This window comes from Rana temporaria, chromosome 1 (assembly GCF_905171775.1).
Source record: "Rana temporaria chromosome 1, aRanTem1.1, whole genome shotgun sequence".
NCBI lineage: Eukaryota > Metazoa > Chordata > Amphibia > Anura > Ranidae > Rana > Rana temporaria.
The window spans coordinates 362,778,715-362,798,350 of NC_053489.1; the positions used below are offsets into that span (position 1 = coordinate 362,778,715).

Sequence of the window (19,636 nt, forward strand, 5' to 3'; positions counted from 1 at the left end):
ATTAAGGTCTTCCTATAGTTTCAATATCCTGTTGTGAGGTTATTATCCTGCTTAACTTTGCATCACCAGCAAACACTGAGATTGAACTATTTATCTCAACCTCTAGATCATTTATGAATAAGTTAAATATAATTCTTCCCAGGACAGAGCCCTGGGTTACCCCACTTATAACTACAGACCATTCAAAAAATACCTTATTACCACCATTTTAAAACCTTTTTTAAAGTCTGATCTGCAGACCAGTACTTCATCCATAGGACCCTGTGCATGACCACCAATGTCAAACTGATGCAAGAAACCAAGCAGCTTGAATCCAACATGGCATCACAGAGAAACTTAAAGCAGAACTAAACCCTCCTGTCCTTTATAGTTAGAAAAGCTGCCATATTTGCCTCTGATCTGCAGTTGCCATGGTGCTGCACATGTGATCAACTATGACACCAGCCATTTTATGGCCTGACAGGTCAGCTGAGATTTGACATAAGCACAGAAGTAACGAACAGTTATCAACTGTTTTAGATGACTGGGTGGGTTTAGTTTGGCTCTTGGGCTCTGTACTCTAAGGTTCATACCACATGTGCATAAAAACTGATGAAAAAAAACATGCAGATTTCACTTGCAGAGGCAAATTTTAATCAATTTTACATCATTTTTTAATCATGTTTCAGTAAGTTCTTATGCACGTTGACATCAGTTCTCATGCGCATCTTGACTGCGACTAATCTGACACACTGGAATGTTCCTTGGCTTGTTAAAGCATGAGAAAGGGGAATCCTCAATCCACCACAGTGGATTAAGACCATTTTTTTTATTAAAGCCCTCCACAATGAGCAAAGGACAGAGAGATGCTTCGGATATGTTAATGTCCAAAAAGGATATTTTTAGTCCTCATAAGTAAAGTTATCAAATAGAAGATTAGGGAACACCTAAATGTTTTGTCTTTTAGGAGCCCTGGAAAAGACCAGTGCTGTGAGTACACAGATTTTGATATATGATATGATATGCAACACTCGTAGCAGGGTCCTTTGTTAAAGTAATGTCCAGGCTTGGCGCTACTGGGTTGTGCAGGGCTGTCACAGAGAAATGCCCAATATTTTAGTGAATTGGGAAGACCTGTGCACATTAGGCAACTGAAAAGACTTCAAGATTTTATTCATCCAGCATGAATCAACCAGCAGCTGACTAAAAACAAAATTTAGAAGAAAAAGTCTTCAATCCACAAAGCTGAAGAAACACATGTTCTTCCTTCTGAGGATACTAAAGTAGGCGGTAGGGGTGGGGGTTTTAGCCTATTGCAGACTCAATGAACAATTGTTTAGTGTCCTAATTCTCCTGTAGCTGGCAATATAACCCACATATAGAATTTAGAGCTGTATCCCTCTATGATTGATTGATTATTATTATAAAGGATTTATATAACGCCAACAGTTCACCTCAGTATTTCTCAACTCCAGTCCTCAAGGCGCCCCAACAGGTCATGTTTTCAGGCTTTCCATTATTTTGCACAGGTGATTTGATCAGTTTCAATGCCTTAGTATATACCACAGCCATTTAATCTGAGGGAAATCCTGAAAACATGACCTGTTTGGTGCCTTGAGGACTGGAGTTGAGAAGCACTGGGAGCAGCGCTTTACAGTGTAGAGGGGGGACAGTACAATACAGAGGGAATAAAAAGGGCCCTGCACATGGAGCTTACAATCTAAAGGATAAAGAAATGCTAATTTCCTGGCTGTTACTTTGATCCTCTTGCTCCCATACCAAGTCCTTATTGACAACACATGCCTTTGGTAGGACAGTGACACAAAATATTATGTTTTCAGTCTGATTAAACATTAAATTATTCTGTACCGGGTCACGTCTTCGGGGGCAGAGAGGAAACGATTTTTTCAAAAGGCGGCTTTTTATGAGGAGGGTGAACACACTGGTCGCATGTTGGCCACCATTGCCCACGCCCAGCAGTTGTCTCCCTCCATAGGTGCGCTACGTGCCTCTGGGGGGGGGGGGGTGGTGAACTCCCCTGACCAGGTTCTTGCTGAACTGGTCGGGTTCTACTCGTCCCTTTATGGATCCAGGAGCACGTATTCCCTGGATTCGCTGAGGGAATATTTAGACCCAGTCCAATTGCCACAACTATCTGTCTCCAATAGGGAGATGTTGGAGGCACCCCTGACCCTGGGGGAATTACAGATGGCGACCAGCCTGTTCCCAAATTCGAAGGCCCCTGGAGACGATGGTCTCCCTGTGGAGATATACAAACAGTACGGGGAACTGATGCTTCCACATCTCTTGAAGGTGTTTAATGCCGCAAGGGAGGTGGGCACTCTCCCCACGTCCATGACCAGAGCAAACATTGTCCTGATCCTAAAGCCCAACAAGGACCCGCTTGACCCAGGATCCTACAGACCAATTTCCCTGTTGCAGAATGATGTAAAGATTCTCGCCAAGGTCCTGGCGGTCAGGTTGAATGGTGCCATATCCACTATTATTCACTCTGACCAGTCAGGGTTTATGCCGCAGAAATCGACGGCTATAAACTTGAGGAGACTTTTTCTCAATATGCAATCCCAGGCGGATAATATGGGGGACAGAGCTTTGTTGTCTCTCGACGCACACAAGGCGTTTGATAGCATCGAATGGGAATATCTTTGGGCGGTGATGCGAAAATTTGGGTTTGGAGAGGGATTCATTTCTTGGGTCCAACTCCTATACTCATCCCCGGTGGCGGCGATAAGGGAGGGTGGTAGGGTGTCGCGCACTTTCGACCTGCACAGGGGCACGAGACAGGGGTGCCGTTGTCGCCCCTCCTCTTTGCCCTAGCCATTGAGCCTCTCGCGGTCATGATACGGACGGATCCATTAATTCATGGATTCCATTTTGGGGACCTACACGAGAAAATTATGTTATACGCCGACGATACCATGCTGCTTCTTGGGGACACGACCGGGTCATTGACGGAGGCCATGGAGGTGGTCCGGAGGTTTGGCGTATATTCGGGCCTGACCATTAATTGGACTAAGTCCTCTTTGCTGCTGCTTGATCGACGACCTCTCCTACCCATACATACTATTCAAGACATCCCGGTCTCCGAATCTTTTCGGTACCTCGGTGTCCAGGTTACCGCATGCCCGCTAGACTATGTCAGACTCAACCTTACCCCCTTGCTTAATCGCTGTAGGGACAGGGTCAAGGTGTGGAGCAAACTTAAATTGTCACCGGTGGGAAGGGTGAACTTGATAAAGATGATCCTTATGCCACAATTACTATATATATTGCACAATTCCCCGATGGTCATCCCTCTCAAAAAGTTCAGAATCATTAATTCTATTTTCCGCTCTTTAATCTGGCTAGCAAAACCCCCCAGGGTTAAACTTGAACAACTGCAATGTCCAAAAGAGGCCGGTGGATTGGCATTGCCCAATCCCTGGCTTTACTATTTGGCCTCCCAGGCGCAGCATATTGCGAGGGTGGTTGGCCCTCAACAGGACCTCCAGCTGAATCTGAGGGACTCATCGGTTCCACTGCTCAGATTCACGACCGGGGGGGAAGCGATAGAAGGACTAGAGGCCCTGAGATACGCGAAATCCAACAAACGGTTTCCCACATATGCACTTATGCAGAAAGTCTGGAACAAGGTCAGGATGATGCAGGGTGTGACTGGGTACACTAAATATAGCCCCGTATGGGACAACTTACACTACCGTGAGATAGCGAAAATACCGTATGGTGCAAGGTGGAAACAACATGGCATATCCCTCATGACACACATTGTAAGGGCAGGACGACTGAGACCTTTTGCTGAGCTCAGGGCTGACTTTCAACTCCCGACTTCCATGTATTTTTACTACCTACAACTCAAACATGCATATGAAGCCCAAAGGGAGGATGACATATGGGTCATGAATGTGGCACCGGTCTTTAATTACCTATCGGATGTGTCCTCCTACAAGGGTTTTATATCCAGCTGCTATGCTATGCTGCTCAACCTTTTTTTACCAGGTGCCCCTCACAAGGCGGTGGCGAGGTGGGAACAGGATGTAGGAGCGTTTGAGGATGAGCAGTGGGAAGAGGCCTTGCAGGCGGTTCCCGCTTGCTCCCTAAACGTGGCACAGAGACTTTCACAGCTGTACATACTCCTACGGGTTCATTACACGCCGGCCAGGCTGGCGAGGATGGGACTGGGGGTAGACCCCTGCTGTACTAGATGCTGTAGAGACCATTGAGATCTCATTCACCTCCTGTGGCGGTGCCCGAAGCTCCATCTGTATTGGGCAGGGGTGGTGGAAACGATTAACAGGGCCTTCCAGGCTCAGGTTCCTTTGGAGCCCAAGGTGTGTCTCCTGGGGATTACGGAGGGTCTCCTGGCAGAGGATATACCCAGGCAGGCTATAGGTAGAGCTCTGTTTCAGGCCCGCTTGTTAATACTGAGACACTGGAAAGACACTGAACCACCGACAGTGCAGGAATGGGTTAAACAAATGGGAGTTACTCTGAGGTTGGAGAAGGTAGTGTATCAGAGACGGGGGACTAGCGGCAAATATGAGAAGTTATGGGCCCAGTGGCTTGACACTCCTGGACTTGCCCCAATAGATTTGGTATACGACAGGTTATTTTAGAACCCTTTTCAGCCGGGTTGGGAGCAACCTTATAAGCCCCGCAGGGGGAGGAGACGGGATTTGTTCCAGGGAATTTTACCATGATGCAGAGTTTTGAATGTAGTACAAAGTTTTGTTTTATGTGTACTCTCCCATGTGATTTTCAATGTGAATATGCTCTGGAGACTGTAAACTGTTTTTTTTTATATATATATGCTCAATAAAAACATTTGTTTGAGAAAAAAAAAAAAACATTAAATTATTTTCTCAAGTTGTAACTACTACATAAAAAAAAATTCTGATAATGTTACTACTCTTCCACAATTTGCCTTTAATGTGTATGTATATAAAAATATTTCATAATTTGTCATGCACATGTACACAGCAGTTTAGTAGGGTTTAACCCCTTTGCGCCGAGCATACGCATATATGTGGCCTAGGCTTTAGGGGGTTAAACTGGGATGATGGCTTTAGGGGAGTTATACTGGGATGATGCCCGCAGCTGCCGCAACCGCTTGGTTGTTATCCCGGAGGAGCGGGAGGGAACATCCCCCCCCTCCCGCTGCTCTTACCAGGCCTCTAACCCCCCCCCCCCCCCCCCCCCGGAAACCCGATCCACCTTCTCCAGCGTCTAGACACAGACTGGCACAAAGCCGGAAACGGCTTCATTCCAGTCTCCTGTATGTAAACACAGAAGCAACGTCACGTCGCCACTTCCGGTTTACTCAGCTGCCAATGGCACCGGTTTTTAAAAAATATACTTTGAAGAGCAAAGGAGTGATTTGTTTTTTTTTTAGACCACCCGATCCCTCCATAAAGAGTACCTGTCATAGGGGATGTTTACATTTCTTGTAACAGCAATAAAAGTGATACATTTTTTTTAAAGCGCCCCTGTCCCCGCAAGCTTGTGCAGCAAAGAAAACGCACACGGAAGTCGTGCCCGCATATGTAAACTGTGTTCAAATCACACATGAGGTATCGCCACAATCGTCAGAGCGGGAGCAATAATTCTAGTACTGGACCTCCTCTAACTCTAACCTGGTAACAGTAAAAAAAAAAATTAAAGCGTCGCCTATGGAGATTTTTAGGTACCGTAGTTTGTTGCCATTCCACAAGCGTGCACAATTTTGAAGCCTGACATATTTGGTATCTATTTACTCCGCGTAACATCTTTCACATTGTACAAAAAAAAAAAGGGCTAACTTTACTGTTTATTTTATTTATTTTTATTCATGAAAGTGTCCTTTTCCCCAAAAAGTTGAGTTTAAAAGACCGCCGCACAAATACCATGTGACATAAAATATTGCAATGATCGTCATTTTATTCTCTAGATTCTTCGCTAAAAAAAATATATATAATGTTTGGGAGTTCCAAGTAATTTTCTAGCAAAAAATACAGATTTTAACTTGTAAACATCAAATGTCAGAAATAGGCTTAGTCATGAAAGGGTTAAACATGGTGATTAAACAACTTCTTCTCACCTTGTTCATTATGTCCACAGTATCCGCATGGGTCCAGAAACAGTCATGAACCGACACAAAGGTAAGCCCACGTCTGCCAAAAAAATAGTAGTAGGAAAAGTGGTCAGCATGGTCAGACTGAAAACTATTTCTTTAATAATGCTAGCATTGTATGTTCTATATGAAGGGCTAAAAAAATAAAGTACATGATATAGGCGAGTTGGAAGCGCTGGTACACGAGAACATTGACCATCTGTATTGCTGAATCCTGGCTTCATTCTTCACATGACTGGGCTATTAATATTCCTGGCTATGCACTCTTTTGGAGAGACAGAGTACAAAGGAAAGGCGGTGGTGTCTGTCTCCATGTAAAAAGTGATCTCAAAGCGAGTGTGAAAGAGGACCTAGTTGATGGAGAGTGTGATGTGGCTGAAGCATTATGGGTGGAACTGCATATAGATGTGCGTATTTCAAAGTTAATCTCCATTGGAGTTTAAAAATACTAGCATTTAAAAAAGTCCAACACATTTTATGTCCTTAAAATGTCATAGCAGCACTCATGTCAGCCCAGCCACATGTGACAAGCTTTTATACGATTCCACATATAAGAGAAAAAGGTGAAATAACTTCTTTGGGTGAAGCTCTCATTACGTTGATCCTAGTTGTTATCACTCACGCACCACATACCCAGAACGCCACCAGGGTATATACTCACCAGATATTAATATGTCATATGCCTTAAGGTATCTGGTAAGTGTATACCCTAAAGGAAGTGTTACTCACGTGGTGGCGTTCTGGGTATGTGGTGCACAAGTGATAACAACTAGGATCACAGAATAACAAAAAAAAATATGCAATTAAAAAAAAGATAAATTGATTTGCTTTTTAATGAGCGAAAAAAAGGGATTTTTAATACAGCTTACCTGTAAAATCCTTTTCTTGGAGTACATCACGGGACACAGAGCGGCATATTCATTACTATACGGGTTATATGGAGTACCTTCAGGTGTTGACACTGGCAATCTCAAACAGGAAATGCCCCTCCCTATATAACCCCCTCCCATAGGAGGAGTACCTCAGTTTTGTAGCAAGCAGTATGCCTCCCAAAATGGTCCCCAAAAAGAGGGGTGGGAGCTCTGTGTCCCGTGATGTACTCCAAGAAAAGGATTTTACAGGTAAGCTGTATTAAAAATCCCTTTTTCTTTATCGTACATCACGGGACACAGAGCGGCATATTCATTACTATATGGGATGTCCCAAAGCAATGCTCACAATGAGGGGAGGGAGAACATCTCCAAGACAAAAGGATTTAATTTAGAGAAATACTCAAATCATAATAAATCCAACTTAGTTGAGAAAAATAATCTTAAATTTTAAATTTAACTCAAAAAAGAGGAGCCCCCGGAATCCGAGGGTCTCAAACTGCAGCCTGCAGCACTGCCTGCCCAAAGGCTGTATCAGACTTCCTTCTTACGTCCAACTGGTAGAATTTTGTAAACGTGTGGACAGAAGACCAGGTTGCCGCCTTGCAAACTTGAGCCATAGAGATCTGGTGGTGTGCTGCCCAGGAGGCGCCCATGGCCCTAGTAGAATGAGCCTTTAATGATACTGGAGGAGGCAACCCTTTCAAGCCGTAGGCCTGAGTGATTAATTGCTTAATCCACCTAGAAATGGTGGACTTTGCAGCTGCCTGCCCCTTCTTGGGCCCATCCGGTAATATGAACAGCACATCTGTTTTCCGGATCTTCTTTGTAGCTTTAAGATAGGCCTTCATGGCCCTGACGATATCCAAGGTATGCAGCAACCCTTCCTTTCTGGAAGTAGGTTTAGGGAAGAAGGATGGTAATACCAAATCCTGGTTCAAATGAAAACTGGATACAACCTTCGGTAGGAAGGAAGGATGAGGGCGGAGAACGACCCTGTCCTTATGAAAAATAAGATATGGTTCCTTACAGGATAAGGCCGCCAGTTCCGATACTCTTCTTGCAGAAACTATGGCGACCAAAAATACTAACTTTCTTGTCAGTAAAACCAAAGGAATTTCAGCCAACGGCTCAAACGGTTGTTTCTGTAAACTTGACAGAACAAGGTTTAAATCCCACGGGCAAAGCGGGGATTTAACTGGAGGTTTAATACGTAAGACCCCTTGAAGGAAGGTCTTAACCAGCGAGTGGGTGGCCAGCGGCCGCTGAAACCACACTGACAGAGCAGAAATCTGTCCTTTGATTGTGCTTAATGCCAATCCTTTATCCACTCCTAGCTGGAGAAAACTTAATACTCTATCGATGGTAAATTTGCGAGAAAGCCATCGCTTGGACTCACACCAGCCTACATAGGCCTTCCAGACCCTGTAATAAATCACCCTAGAGACCGGTTTCCTGGCTCTGATTAGGGTAGAGATTACTTTCTGAGACAGACCTCTACCCCTGAAAATCAGGGATTCAGCTTCCAGGCCGTCAAATTTAGATGCCGTAAGGCAGGGTGGAGAATCGGACCTTGCGATAGCAGGTCTGGCCGTAGAGGAAGAGTCCAAGGGTCTCCCACTACCATCCTTAAGATTAGTGAGTACCATGCCCTTCTGGGCCATGCTGGAGCTACCAGGATGACTGGTATGTGCTCCACCCGGATCCTGCGCAGCAGGCGGGGTAGTAACTGGAGCGGGGGAAACGCATAAAGAAGTTTGAACTGATGCCAAGGGCAAACCAACGCATCGGTTCCGCAGGCCATCGGATCCCTTGAGCGGGACATGAACCTGTCTAGCTTCTTGTTGAGTCTCGATGCCATGATATCCACGTCCGGCACTCCCCATCTTTGGCAGAGTGCTTGAAAGATTTGTGGATGCAGAGACCATTCCCCCGGCAAAAGAGTCTGGCGGCTTAAGAAGTCCGCCTGAAAGTTGTCCACTCCTGGAATGAATATTGCCGATATGCAGGGCACATGAGCCTCTGCCCATAGGAGAATCAAGCTCACCTCTCTGAGCGGCTTGACTCCTGGTTCCCCCTTGGTGATTTATGTATGCCACGGCCGTGGCATTGTCTGATTGAATTCTCACCGGGAACCCCTGCAATTTTGACGTCCAAGCCCTGAGGGCTAGTCGAGCAGCTCTGAGCTCCAAGATGTTGATGGGCAACTGCTTCTCTGGCGTTGCCCAAGTACCTTGGCGAGTGCAACCATCCAAAATTGCTCCCCAGCCCGTCAGGCTGGCGTCTGTGGTCACTATCTTCCAAGCCACTGGGCTGAAAGACTTCCCCTTCAGTAGATTCTGAGGGTCTAACCACCAACACAGACTTTGTCGGACTCTTGATGAGAGCGGCAACGGGATATCCAAGGCCTGTGGCCTTCTGCTCCATGCTGACAGGATGGCTGCCTGCATGATGCGAGTGTGGCTCTGGGCGTATGGTACCGCCTCGAATGTGGCCACCATCTTGCCTAGTAACCTCATACATAGGCGAATAGTCGGTTCCTTCTTGCTTAGAACCAGTAGGATTAATTCCTTGATGGCTTTGACCTTCCTCAGAGGTAGAAACACTCTTTGTTGTTCTGTGTCTAATCTCATGCCGAGATATTCCAACTGCCTTGTGGGCAGGAAAGCTGACTTTTCTCGATTTAGGACCCAGCCGAACTTCTCGAGGTATTGGACCGTGAGGGCCACTGCTCGCTCCAAGCCGGGAGACGAGTGATCTATGACTAGGAGGTCGTCCAGGTATGCTAGGATCGTGACCCCTTGGATCCTTAGTTTGGCTAGGATTGGAGCTAGGACCTTCGTGAACACCCGGGGGGCCGTAGCCAACCCGAAGGGAAGCGCCACGAATTGGAAGTGACGCGAAGCCACCATGAAGCGTAGATATTTTTGATGTGGCTGATAAATTGGAAGATGAAGGTAGGCATCCTTTATGTCTATGGACGCCATGAAGTCGTCCTTTTGGAGTGTGGTAGCTGCTGACCGCACGGATTCCATCCGAAATGAGCGGATCTTTAGGTATGCATTTACCATCTTTAGGTCCAAAATTGGCCTGACATCTCCATTGGACTTCGGGATGATGAATAGGTTGGAGTAGAAACCTAGCCCCTGTTCCAGGACTGGTACCTCTACTATTACTTCCTGGGAAAGTAGATGATTTAATGCCGACATTAATGCGGCTCCTTTCTCCGGATCGTTTGGAATCCTCGACTCCTGGAAATGAAGAGGAGGAAACCTTAGGAAATCTAATTTGTAGCCCGTGGCCACGGAAGACCGTACCCACTCGTCGGGAATGCTGGCTTCCCAAACCTCTGAAAAGAGTCGCAGCCTTCCCCCCACCTTCGTGGGTGGGGGCGCCCCTTCATAAGGTCGGCTTGGGGGCTGGTTTTGCTGGTTTGCGAACCCACTGCTTTCTGCCTCTAGCAGCCTGTCCTTGTGATATGCTGTTGAAGCCGAAGTTTGCTTTCGTCGATACTGTTTGGCATTAGAGGGCCCCTGCCCAGGGGAGTACTGTCGTTTAAACGCAGGCCCCTGAAACTTCCTCTTAGTTGGCAAGAGAGTACTTTTGCCATTTGAAATGGTTTGAATGTATTTATCTAGGTCTTCTCCGAAGAGTCGTCCTCCATGGAAGGGGAACCCTACCAGGAGCTTCTTGCATGGGGGCTCGGCCTCCCAGCTTTTTAACCATAAGAGTCTTCTCATATGGATAAGGGATAACGATAAACGTGACGCTTGCTGGATAGAATCCTTAATTGCGTCTACTGTAAAACATATGGCCCTAGGGACATCCGAAAATTCTTCTGCCTGCTGGGCAGGAATAAGTTTAAGCATCTGCTTAACTTAATCCGATAATGCTTGAGCAACCCCAATCGCAGCCACAGCTGGCTGTACTACTGCCCCTGCAGTAGTGAAGGAGTTCTTAAGTAGTGCTTCCAAGCGTTTATCAACTGGATCCTTGAATACCTGTATGTTTTCTACAGGGCATGTTAATGATTTGTTAATACATGAGATGGCTGCGTCCACTGCAGGAGTAGCCCATTTCTTGGAAAATTTATCTTCCATAGGATATAGGGCAGAGAATCTTTTAGGTGGTAAGAAGATTTTATCTGGCTTGTTCCAATCTTGGAACAAAACTCCCTCTAGTAGAGGGTGGATCGGAAATACTGCATTGCTTTGAGGCGCCCTCAGTGAGCCCAAAGCTGAAACCGTAGATACCTGGAGATCTGGTACTGGCAAGTTGAATGCATTATGGACCAAGTCCGTTAAGGCTTGAATCCACCAGCTCTCCCCTTGGGAGACTGCTCCAGACTCCTCTGTATCCGGATCTTCGATCCCTGAACCTACTTGGTCCTTGTCCAAGAGGTCGTCCAATTCCCCTGAGGAAAGGACCTCCTCTTCTGAGGGTCCGCGCTCGGGCGACGGAGATCTAATCCGTTTACTGCCCCGCATAGCTGTGGCTATCATTTTTCCCATTCTTTTCTCCATCTCTCTTAAAGAGGTGAGTAATACCTCGTCCGTGACCATCTTAGGGTTGGACTGACCCGCGCCAGCTCCAGCCCCAGATCCCGATGGCCCCAAGGCTCCCTGTGGGGAAAGCAGCGGCATAGCTTTGTCCGAGACCTCAGACTCTCTGGGGGAATCCCCACCTCTTGTACCCTCTGACCCGGATGCCATGGTACAATACCGAGGTACACCTGCTACCTATTGGTATTTGGAACTATAAAAGTTAATTGCCCAAACACCTGTTTGGGGGATAAAAAATGCTTCCTCTCCCCTAGATGACTTTTCTTTTTTTTTTTTTTTTTTTTTCGTTTTTGTTTCAAATCCAGGAAAGAAAAAACATTCTGTCCCCCTGAGTAGTATTGCAAAGAAAAACTATGAGATGGAAAAGAAACAGCCTATTTCTAGGCTTGAAAACAGTCTTCTGAAGACTGCAATATCCTTTCTGGCCACTGTGTGTCCTCGGCGCCCCGTGCTGCCGCTCTGGTCTTTCCTCCCCAGTTCCAAAGTATTGAATGAGCTGTATGGAACAAACAAGGAAGGGCCGCCCCTTCCTTAAGCCACTGACCCGCCCTTCCCCCCCAGCAATCTCAAACAGGAAATGCCCCTCCCGACAGGGGGGGGGGTTGGGAGGAAGGGACCTCTCTGCTCCAGCAAACTGCAGCCTGCAGCCTGGAACCACGAGGAGGTCAGCGTTTTGCCTGCTTTGCAGGCTCTGAGGGGGAAGACTGAATGGAGCATCGCCTGGAGGCTTGCAGGTAAGCACAGCTCTCTGACACACACATATACTTTTATATCACACAGGCCCCACTCAATGCTTTTCCAACACTACAAGGGAGGTCACATCTTATGGGGAATAATACATATAGAGCCATCCTATCTTTATGATATGTGACTAGTTTGCCAGATGCAGTGCATAACTTTAGGCATGTCCCCTGTGACCCCCCAGAAAAAACCTGCTAAGAACCAAGTTCCGCAAGTTTTCCCCTCACTTACCTGCTCCATGCCGCAGGACTTTGCCAAGCAAGAGGCCCAATCTTCCCCCATCTCGGTGGGGATGTCTAGACCTTCAGGCCCTGGGTTCCTATGAAGGATCCACTGTCCTGGGCCCATATAGCACCCTGGCAACAGAAAACATTAGGCACCCAAAGGTTTTCTAAGTTCTGGGCCCAGGGTCCAGCTCTCTAAAAAGAAAAGCATTATGGGCTATACCCCAAGGGTTTGGGGTCCGGTTACTGACCACTTTAGCGCTGAGGCTTTTTTGGACAGAACCGGTAGCTCACCTAATCCCAAGGATGCGGAGGCAAGCTAAACCATGACTAACACCTAAGACACTGGCGTAAAAACTGAGGTACTCCTCCTATGGGAGGGGGTTATATAGGGAGGGGCATTTCCTGTTTGAGATTGCCAGTGTCAACACCTGAAGGTACTCCATATAACCCGTATAGTAATGAATATGCCGCTCTGTGTCCCGTGATGTACAATAAAGAAAAAGTAAGATCAGCAAGATTTCTGGCTCTTAGGTGTCTTCTATACAGGTAACTAGCTGAGATTAGGAGCACTCTCTTAAAAGACACCTTTCCACAGAAGAAAATCAATCAGATTCTAATCTCTCCACTTTGGCCAAGACCAAAGAGCTGTCCAAAGATGTCAGGGACAAGATTGTAGACCTACACAAGGCTGTAATAGGCTACAAAAACCATCGCCAAGCAGCTTGGTGGGAGGGCGACAACAGTTGGTGCGATTATTTGCAAATGGAAGAAACACAAACTAACTGTCAATCTGATTCGATCTGGGGCTCCATGCAATATCTCACCTTATGGAGTTTCAATGATCATGGGGACGGTGAGGAATCAGCCCAGAAGAAAACAATTGGTAACACACTACGCCACGAAGGACTGAAATCCTGTAGCGCCTGTAAGGTCCCCATGCTCAAGAAATCACATGTACAGGCCCCATCTAAAGTTTACGAATAATTCAGAGGGAAGTGGGTGAAAGTGTTGTGGTCAGATGAGACCAAAATCAAGCTCTTTGCATCAACTCAATTCGTCGTGTTTGGAGGAGGAGGAATGCTGCCTATGACCCCAAGAACACCCCCCCCCCCCCCCACTGTCAAACATGGAGATGGAAACATTAGGGGACAGGAAAACTTCACTGCATCAAAAGGCAAGATGGGTGGGGCCATGTACCATCACATTTTAGGTGAGCACCTCCTTCCCTCAGCCAGGGCATTGAAAATGGGTCATGGATAGTTATTTCAGCATGACAATGACCAAAAACACATGGCTAAGGCAACAAAGGAGTGGCTCAAGAAGAAGCACATTAATATCCTGGAGTGGCCTAGCCAGTCTCCAGGCCTTAATCAGATAAAAAAAATATGTGAAGAAAGCTGAAAGTTTAAGTTACCAAACATCAGCCTCGAAAACCTTATTGATTTATAAAGGATCTGCAAAAAGGAGTGAGACAAAATCCCTCCTGAGATGTGTGCAAACCTGGCGGCCAACTACAAGAAATGTCTGACCTCGGTGGCAAAACCCTTGTTCGCAATCAGAGTACCAAGTCATGTTTTGCGAAGGGGTCAAATAGTTATTTTACTCATTAAAATGCAAATCAATTTATAACTTTTTCGAAATGCTTTTTACTGAATTCTTTTGCTGTTATTTTGTCTCACGGTTAAAATAAACCTCGCATTCAAATTATAGACGGATCATTGATTTGTCCGTGGGCAAATGTACAAAGTCAGCAGGGTATCAAATACTTTTTCCCTCTAAGAGTGTGTGTGTGTGTGTGTGTGTGTGTTTTTTCTTCTATTGGTTGAACTAGATGGATTTGTCTTTAAGCCAGACTGACTATGTAGTAGTCACCTAGGACTGAATTTGGGGCATGTTACACATGCATATTTAACTACTAGCTACAATTAACAGTATTATACAGAAATGGATTGGACAATTCTGTGGTAGGACCTTACATTAGCGCGGATAAAAGTGATTTGGTTCCAGCAACTCAGAAATACATACAGGAGCATTTGTTCGATATCAAATGCCTAAATAACATAGTGATATTTCATTAGCACAACTTACGCATAGCAATGCAAAGCAGTGAGCATCATGTGTGCAGAATCCAAAGAATGAATAAAGTTTGGGGGGAAAGCATTCTTCTGCTTCATGGTATCGGGCTTCCTAAAATGAGAAGACACATTAGCGCTTAATGACCACAATTATAATCAAGGGAATGCACCCAAGCATAGCACAGCAAGGTTTCTCAACTCCAGTCCTCAAGTACCCCCAACAGGTCATGTTTTCAGGCTCTCCATTATTTTGCACAGGTGATTTGATCAGTTTCACTGCCTTAGTAACTACCACAGCCGTTTTATCTGAGGGAAATCCTGAAAACATGACCTGTTGGAGATACTCGAGGACTGAATTTGAGAAACATTGCAGCACAGCATGTCCTAGGGGGATGGAAAACTTAGGAAAAAGCTGGTATCAACAATTTAAAGGATGAAGCGGCATACTGGGCATAAGTGTATATTATTCTAGTCCCAATAACTGTCATGTATGGAAACTACAAGCAAAAAAAGTGGTGAATGTCTAAAGTGCAACTGAGCCTAAAAAACATACATAAAGGAATATTTAGACATGCTAATCGTGCTTGAGCTGTAATCTGAAAAATCTATCCTAATTGTACAGTACAAGACACAGGCTAAGTATTTATGGACCAGAGTTCTAGGTTTGTACCTTCAGGTAATTAGACACTGGCTAAGCTTTTGAGGATAGCACCCTGGGCACCTTTCCTGTAACCCTACCCCACCATGTGAGTCCTCAGTTTTTTGCTGGTGACTAAAGGCGATGGACCTCTTTTCCTTTACTGAGAAATGACTCTTAGCTTACCTATAGTAGTGCAGTTTCTGGTATGTGAGGATGCCTAGGCACTCCTGTGTCTGCAGCCTTAAAACTGTATATTTGCAATGTGAGATCTAAGACCCTGCTGCTTCTAACCACTAGTCTCTGTTGATTTGGAGTGAGAATTAGTGATGTACCTAAATGGAAGCCACACAGTTCTCCTTGCTACTGGGGTAATTACTGGGGAAATATCGACTGCAAGGAGAACACAGGCAATGCTGGTAACAAGTTCTTTGCAAAGGCACCGGTTAATTTTAAATTTGGCCCCTTCAACAACCTTTATTTCATTAGCCTTCACTTCCTCACAGCTTTGTTTTCTGCCAGGAGAAGCAGCCATTTGTAAGCTCCATAACAAGCTTAGTCTGTGTAGACTTACTCCTTTCTTCTATGCATTGTCCCTGATGCATGAGTGGCCAATTGCCAAACAACAGCACTATCACATGGCGTAGATGGGACATAATCGCATGCTTGCTACCTTATACCTGGAAGTATCGGCTATTTCTATTCACTTCTGGAAGCGAACAGAATGGCAGGCGAGAAAATTAAAAGGAAGTCGAAATGGCTGTGGTGGTTAGCTACAAAGATAATTTTATGCTCTTCCCTGCACTGGATTATCTGCTTAGTTCATTACCAATGTGAAAATTTTACTGATGGAAAACAATGATAGTAAAACGTCACTTACTCATCGGCATCACTTCTGTTTGTCACATGTAGCTTCTGCAAATTACTTTTGAACTGGAAAAAAATAAGAACAAAAATTCTATAAATAACAGCTTGACAAACAGCATTGCACAACACTGCTACCAGGTTTAGAATATCTGACATTTGTTGCCAGCAAAGCTATTAATTAGCATTTCAGGACTTTTATAAACTGCATATATGCCAGCAAGGGAATTCAATACAATTCTGCAAACAAGAAAAAAATAAAAAGGACTTTGGGATGCAGGAATGACTTACAAACTCCACTGAGTTCTGGCCCCTAAGGCCTCATGTACACTTCAGATGCTAAATTAACATTTAGCAGCAGTTGGGTATTTTTTGCTGAAGCCCCTAAAATCTCCTCTGTTATTCTTTGTGTCCATGTACACATAGTCATTTAGAGGAGCTTACAGACAGCATAGTTTACCAGCATTCCTCTGAAAACACAAAAAACGCTTTCAGGACAAGGGTTTACCGGTATTTAAACCGCTAAATGCGTCTATAAGCACCTAAACGCTAGGCGCATTTATTCATCTCAATGGCCAGAATAAATTAAAATTCTGGCCAATGAAATAAACTCCCAAACACCAAATGCTGCTAAACTCACCTAAACTGGTTTAAAAATAAATACAGCCTACGTGAGTTTTTAACGCAGATTTTCTCCTGTCAGGAGAAACAAGCATTTACAATAAACCAGGGTACATGAAGCCTTTTACTGAAACAGGGTTCTGTGAGTAGGTGTGTTTCCCAAGCACGTCACCAGCTGAACCCTTTTGCTGCCAGAGCCTATTTTGCACACATGCTTAAAAAAAACATTTTAGCCCTGAAGATTACATAAAAACCTCAAAACATTATATATTTTCTGAAAGCAGACACCCTAGAGAATAAAATAGTGGTAGTTCCCATTTTCTTATGTCACGCAATATTACCACAAATGTCTAGGAAATGCAAAATTTCATTAAAAAAATACAATAAAATTACATAGTTAGTCAGGTTGAAAAAAGACAAGTCCATCCAGTCCAACCCATTAAATGGGAAAAACAATATCATACAATCCCATACCCACAGTCAATCCAGAGAAAGGCAAAAAACCCCAGCAATTATGATCCAAGGGGGAAAAAAAATCCTTCCTGATCCCCTGAGAGGCAATCGGATATTTCCTGGATCAACTTTAAACTATAAATGTTAGTATCCAGCTAGACTTATGTACATTTAGGACATAATCCAGGCCTTTTTTAAAGCAATCTACTGAGCTGGCCAGAACCAGCTCTTGAGGGAGCCTATTCCACATTTTCACAGCTCTTACTGTGAAGAAACCTTTCCGTATTTGGAGAATAAAGTTATTTTCCTCCAGATGTAAAAAGTGACCCCTTCCTTGTCCTCTGATGATCTTAAAGTGAATAACTCCACATCAAGTTCACTATATGGACCACTTATGAATTCATACATGTTGATCATATTCTCCCCCCAATTTCCTCTTCTCAAGAGAGAATACATTTAGTTCCTCTAATCTATCATAGATGAGCTCATCCATGTTAATAGGACACACAAATACAATAAACTACCCACTTTTTTGCTAAAATATAAAAGACAAGGTTGCACTTGGTAAACAGATACCCAACATGTCAAACCTTAAATTTGCGTGCGCCTGTGAAATGACAACAAACTTCAGTATCCTATATTTTCCATAGGCAACACTTTTAAAGCCCCTATAGGTCATCAGTTTAGCACAGTGGTCATCAACCCTGTCCTCAGGGGCCACTGACAGGCCAGGATTTATGTATTACCTTGGGGAGATGCAGACTAGAATACTGCAATCACTGAGCAGAAAATGATATCACCTGTGATGCATTTCAAATATCTTGCAAACCTGGCCTGTTAGTGGGCCCCCGAGGACAGGGTTGACGACCCCTGGTTTACCATTACGGAGGAGATCTGTTCGCATTGCATTACATTCTTTCCCGCCCATTACTGGGGTCAAGTGGAAGCAATCAGACAGTAGTGCCTGAATGCTTCCACCTGATAGGCAGGAGTCTGCTTGTCAGATTTACACAATCCCGGAGGCTACAGCCATGGGGAATGGTGTATAAAAGCCCACTCTGTCGGGCCCGTACGATGTAGCAAAGTGTAATTTCTTCAAAGTCACATGAAAATAAAATAAAATATTTGCAAAAATGTGAGGGGTGTACTCCCTCTTGTGAGATACTGTGTATATATACACAGTTGGGCTCAAAAGTTTGCATACCCTTGCAGAAACCAATCAAGCTTGTATGGCCAGACGGAAGCCACTTCTCAGTAAAAGGCACATGACAGCCTGCCTGTAGTTTTCCAAACAGCACCTGAATTCTTTGGTCTGAATGGCAAGCGTCATGTCTGGCGAAAACCAGGCACCGCTCATCACCTGGCCAATACCATTGATACAGTGAAGCATAGTGGTAGCAGCATCATGCTATGGGGGTGTTTTTCAGCGGCAGGAACTGGGAGACTAGTCAGGATAAAAGGGAAGATGAATGCAGCAATGTAAAGAGACATACTTGATTAAAACCTCCTCCAGAGTGCTCTGGACCTCAGACTTGGGCGAATGTTCATCTAACAAGACAGCGACCCTAAGCACACAACCAACATAACAACAGAGTGGCTACGGGACAACTTTGTGAATGTCCTTGAGTGGCCCAGCCAGAGCCCAGATTTGAATCCAATTGAATATCTCTGGAGAGATTTAAAAATGGCTGTGCACCGACGCACCCATCCAACCTGATGGGGATGGAGAGGTCCTGCAAAGAAGAATGGAAGAAACTGCCCAAAAATAGGTGTGCCAAGCTTGTAGCACCATACTCGAAAAGACATGCCAAAGGTACTTTAACAAACTATTAAGAAAAGGCTGTGAATACGTATGTACATGTAATTTTTTTCCCTGTTTATTTTTAATAAATTTGCCAAAATTTCAAACAAACTATTTTCATGTTGTCATTATGGGGTATTGTTTGTAAAAATTTTAGAAAAATAATGATTTTAAACCATTTTGGTGTAAGGCTGTAACCTAACAAAATGTGGAAAAGGTGAAGCGCTGTGAATACTTCCCGGATGCACTGTATAGTGAACTTGGAGTACCGTTATTCACTTTAAAGTGATTGAAAACCCTTATGTGACAGAACCCACTGTCACTGTGTGTTTTGGAAGGGACTGTGGGTGGGCCTCCTACCCACAGATTATGGCCCAGAAGAGCCCTGAAGCAACAGCACGCGCGGGAGTGACGCCATCGCGGCTCCTGCCAATCACAGCGCCAGAGCTCGCTATATCCGGAAGTAACTCCGGGAATGATGTCACCGACCGGAGCTGTGTATTGGGACCACTGCGGGGGCTTTGATCCAAAGTGAGTGTGAAAGAGGACCTGGTTGATGGAGAGTGTGATGAGGCTGAAGCATTATGGGTTGAACTGCATACAGATGTGCGTAGTTCAAAGTTAATCATTGGAGTTTGTTATAGATCACCCAATGTTAATGAGGAGGTGGAGACTCAGCT

The 19,636-nt window shown here is 44.9% G+C and overlaps 1 protein-coding gene across 1 annotated transcript in view; it reads right to left on the bottom strand.

The window, feature by feature from the left end:
* The window catches only part of POLRMT (RNA polymerase mitochondrial), a 271,113-nt gene that overhangs the window by 32,129 nt on the left and 219,348 nt on the right, over window positions 1-19,636 (bottom strand). The window contains exons 16-18 of the mRNA XM_040322078.1: window positions 16,098-16,150; window positions 14,594-14,692; window positions 6,074-6,146 (exon numbers count right to left, since the gene is read on the bottom strand). Of these exons, the coding sequence (XP_040178012.1) occupies window positions 6,074-6,146; window positions 14,594-14,692; window positions 16,098-16,150 (225 nt within the window). The remainder of the gene's footprint in view (window positions 1-6,073; window positions 6,147-14,593; window positions 14,693-16,097; window positions 16,151-19,636) is intronic.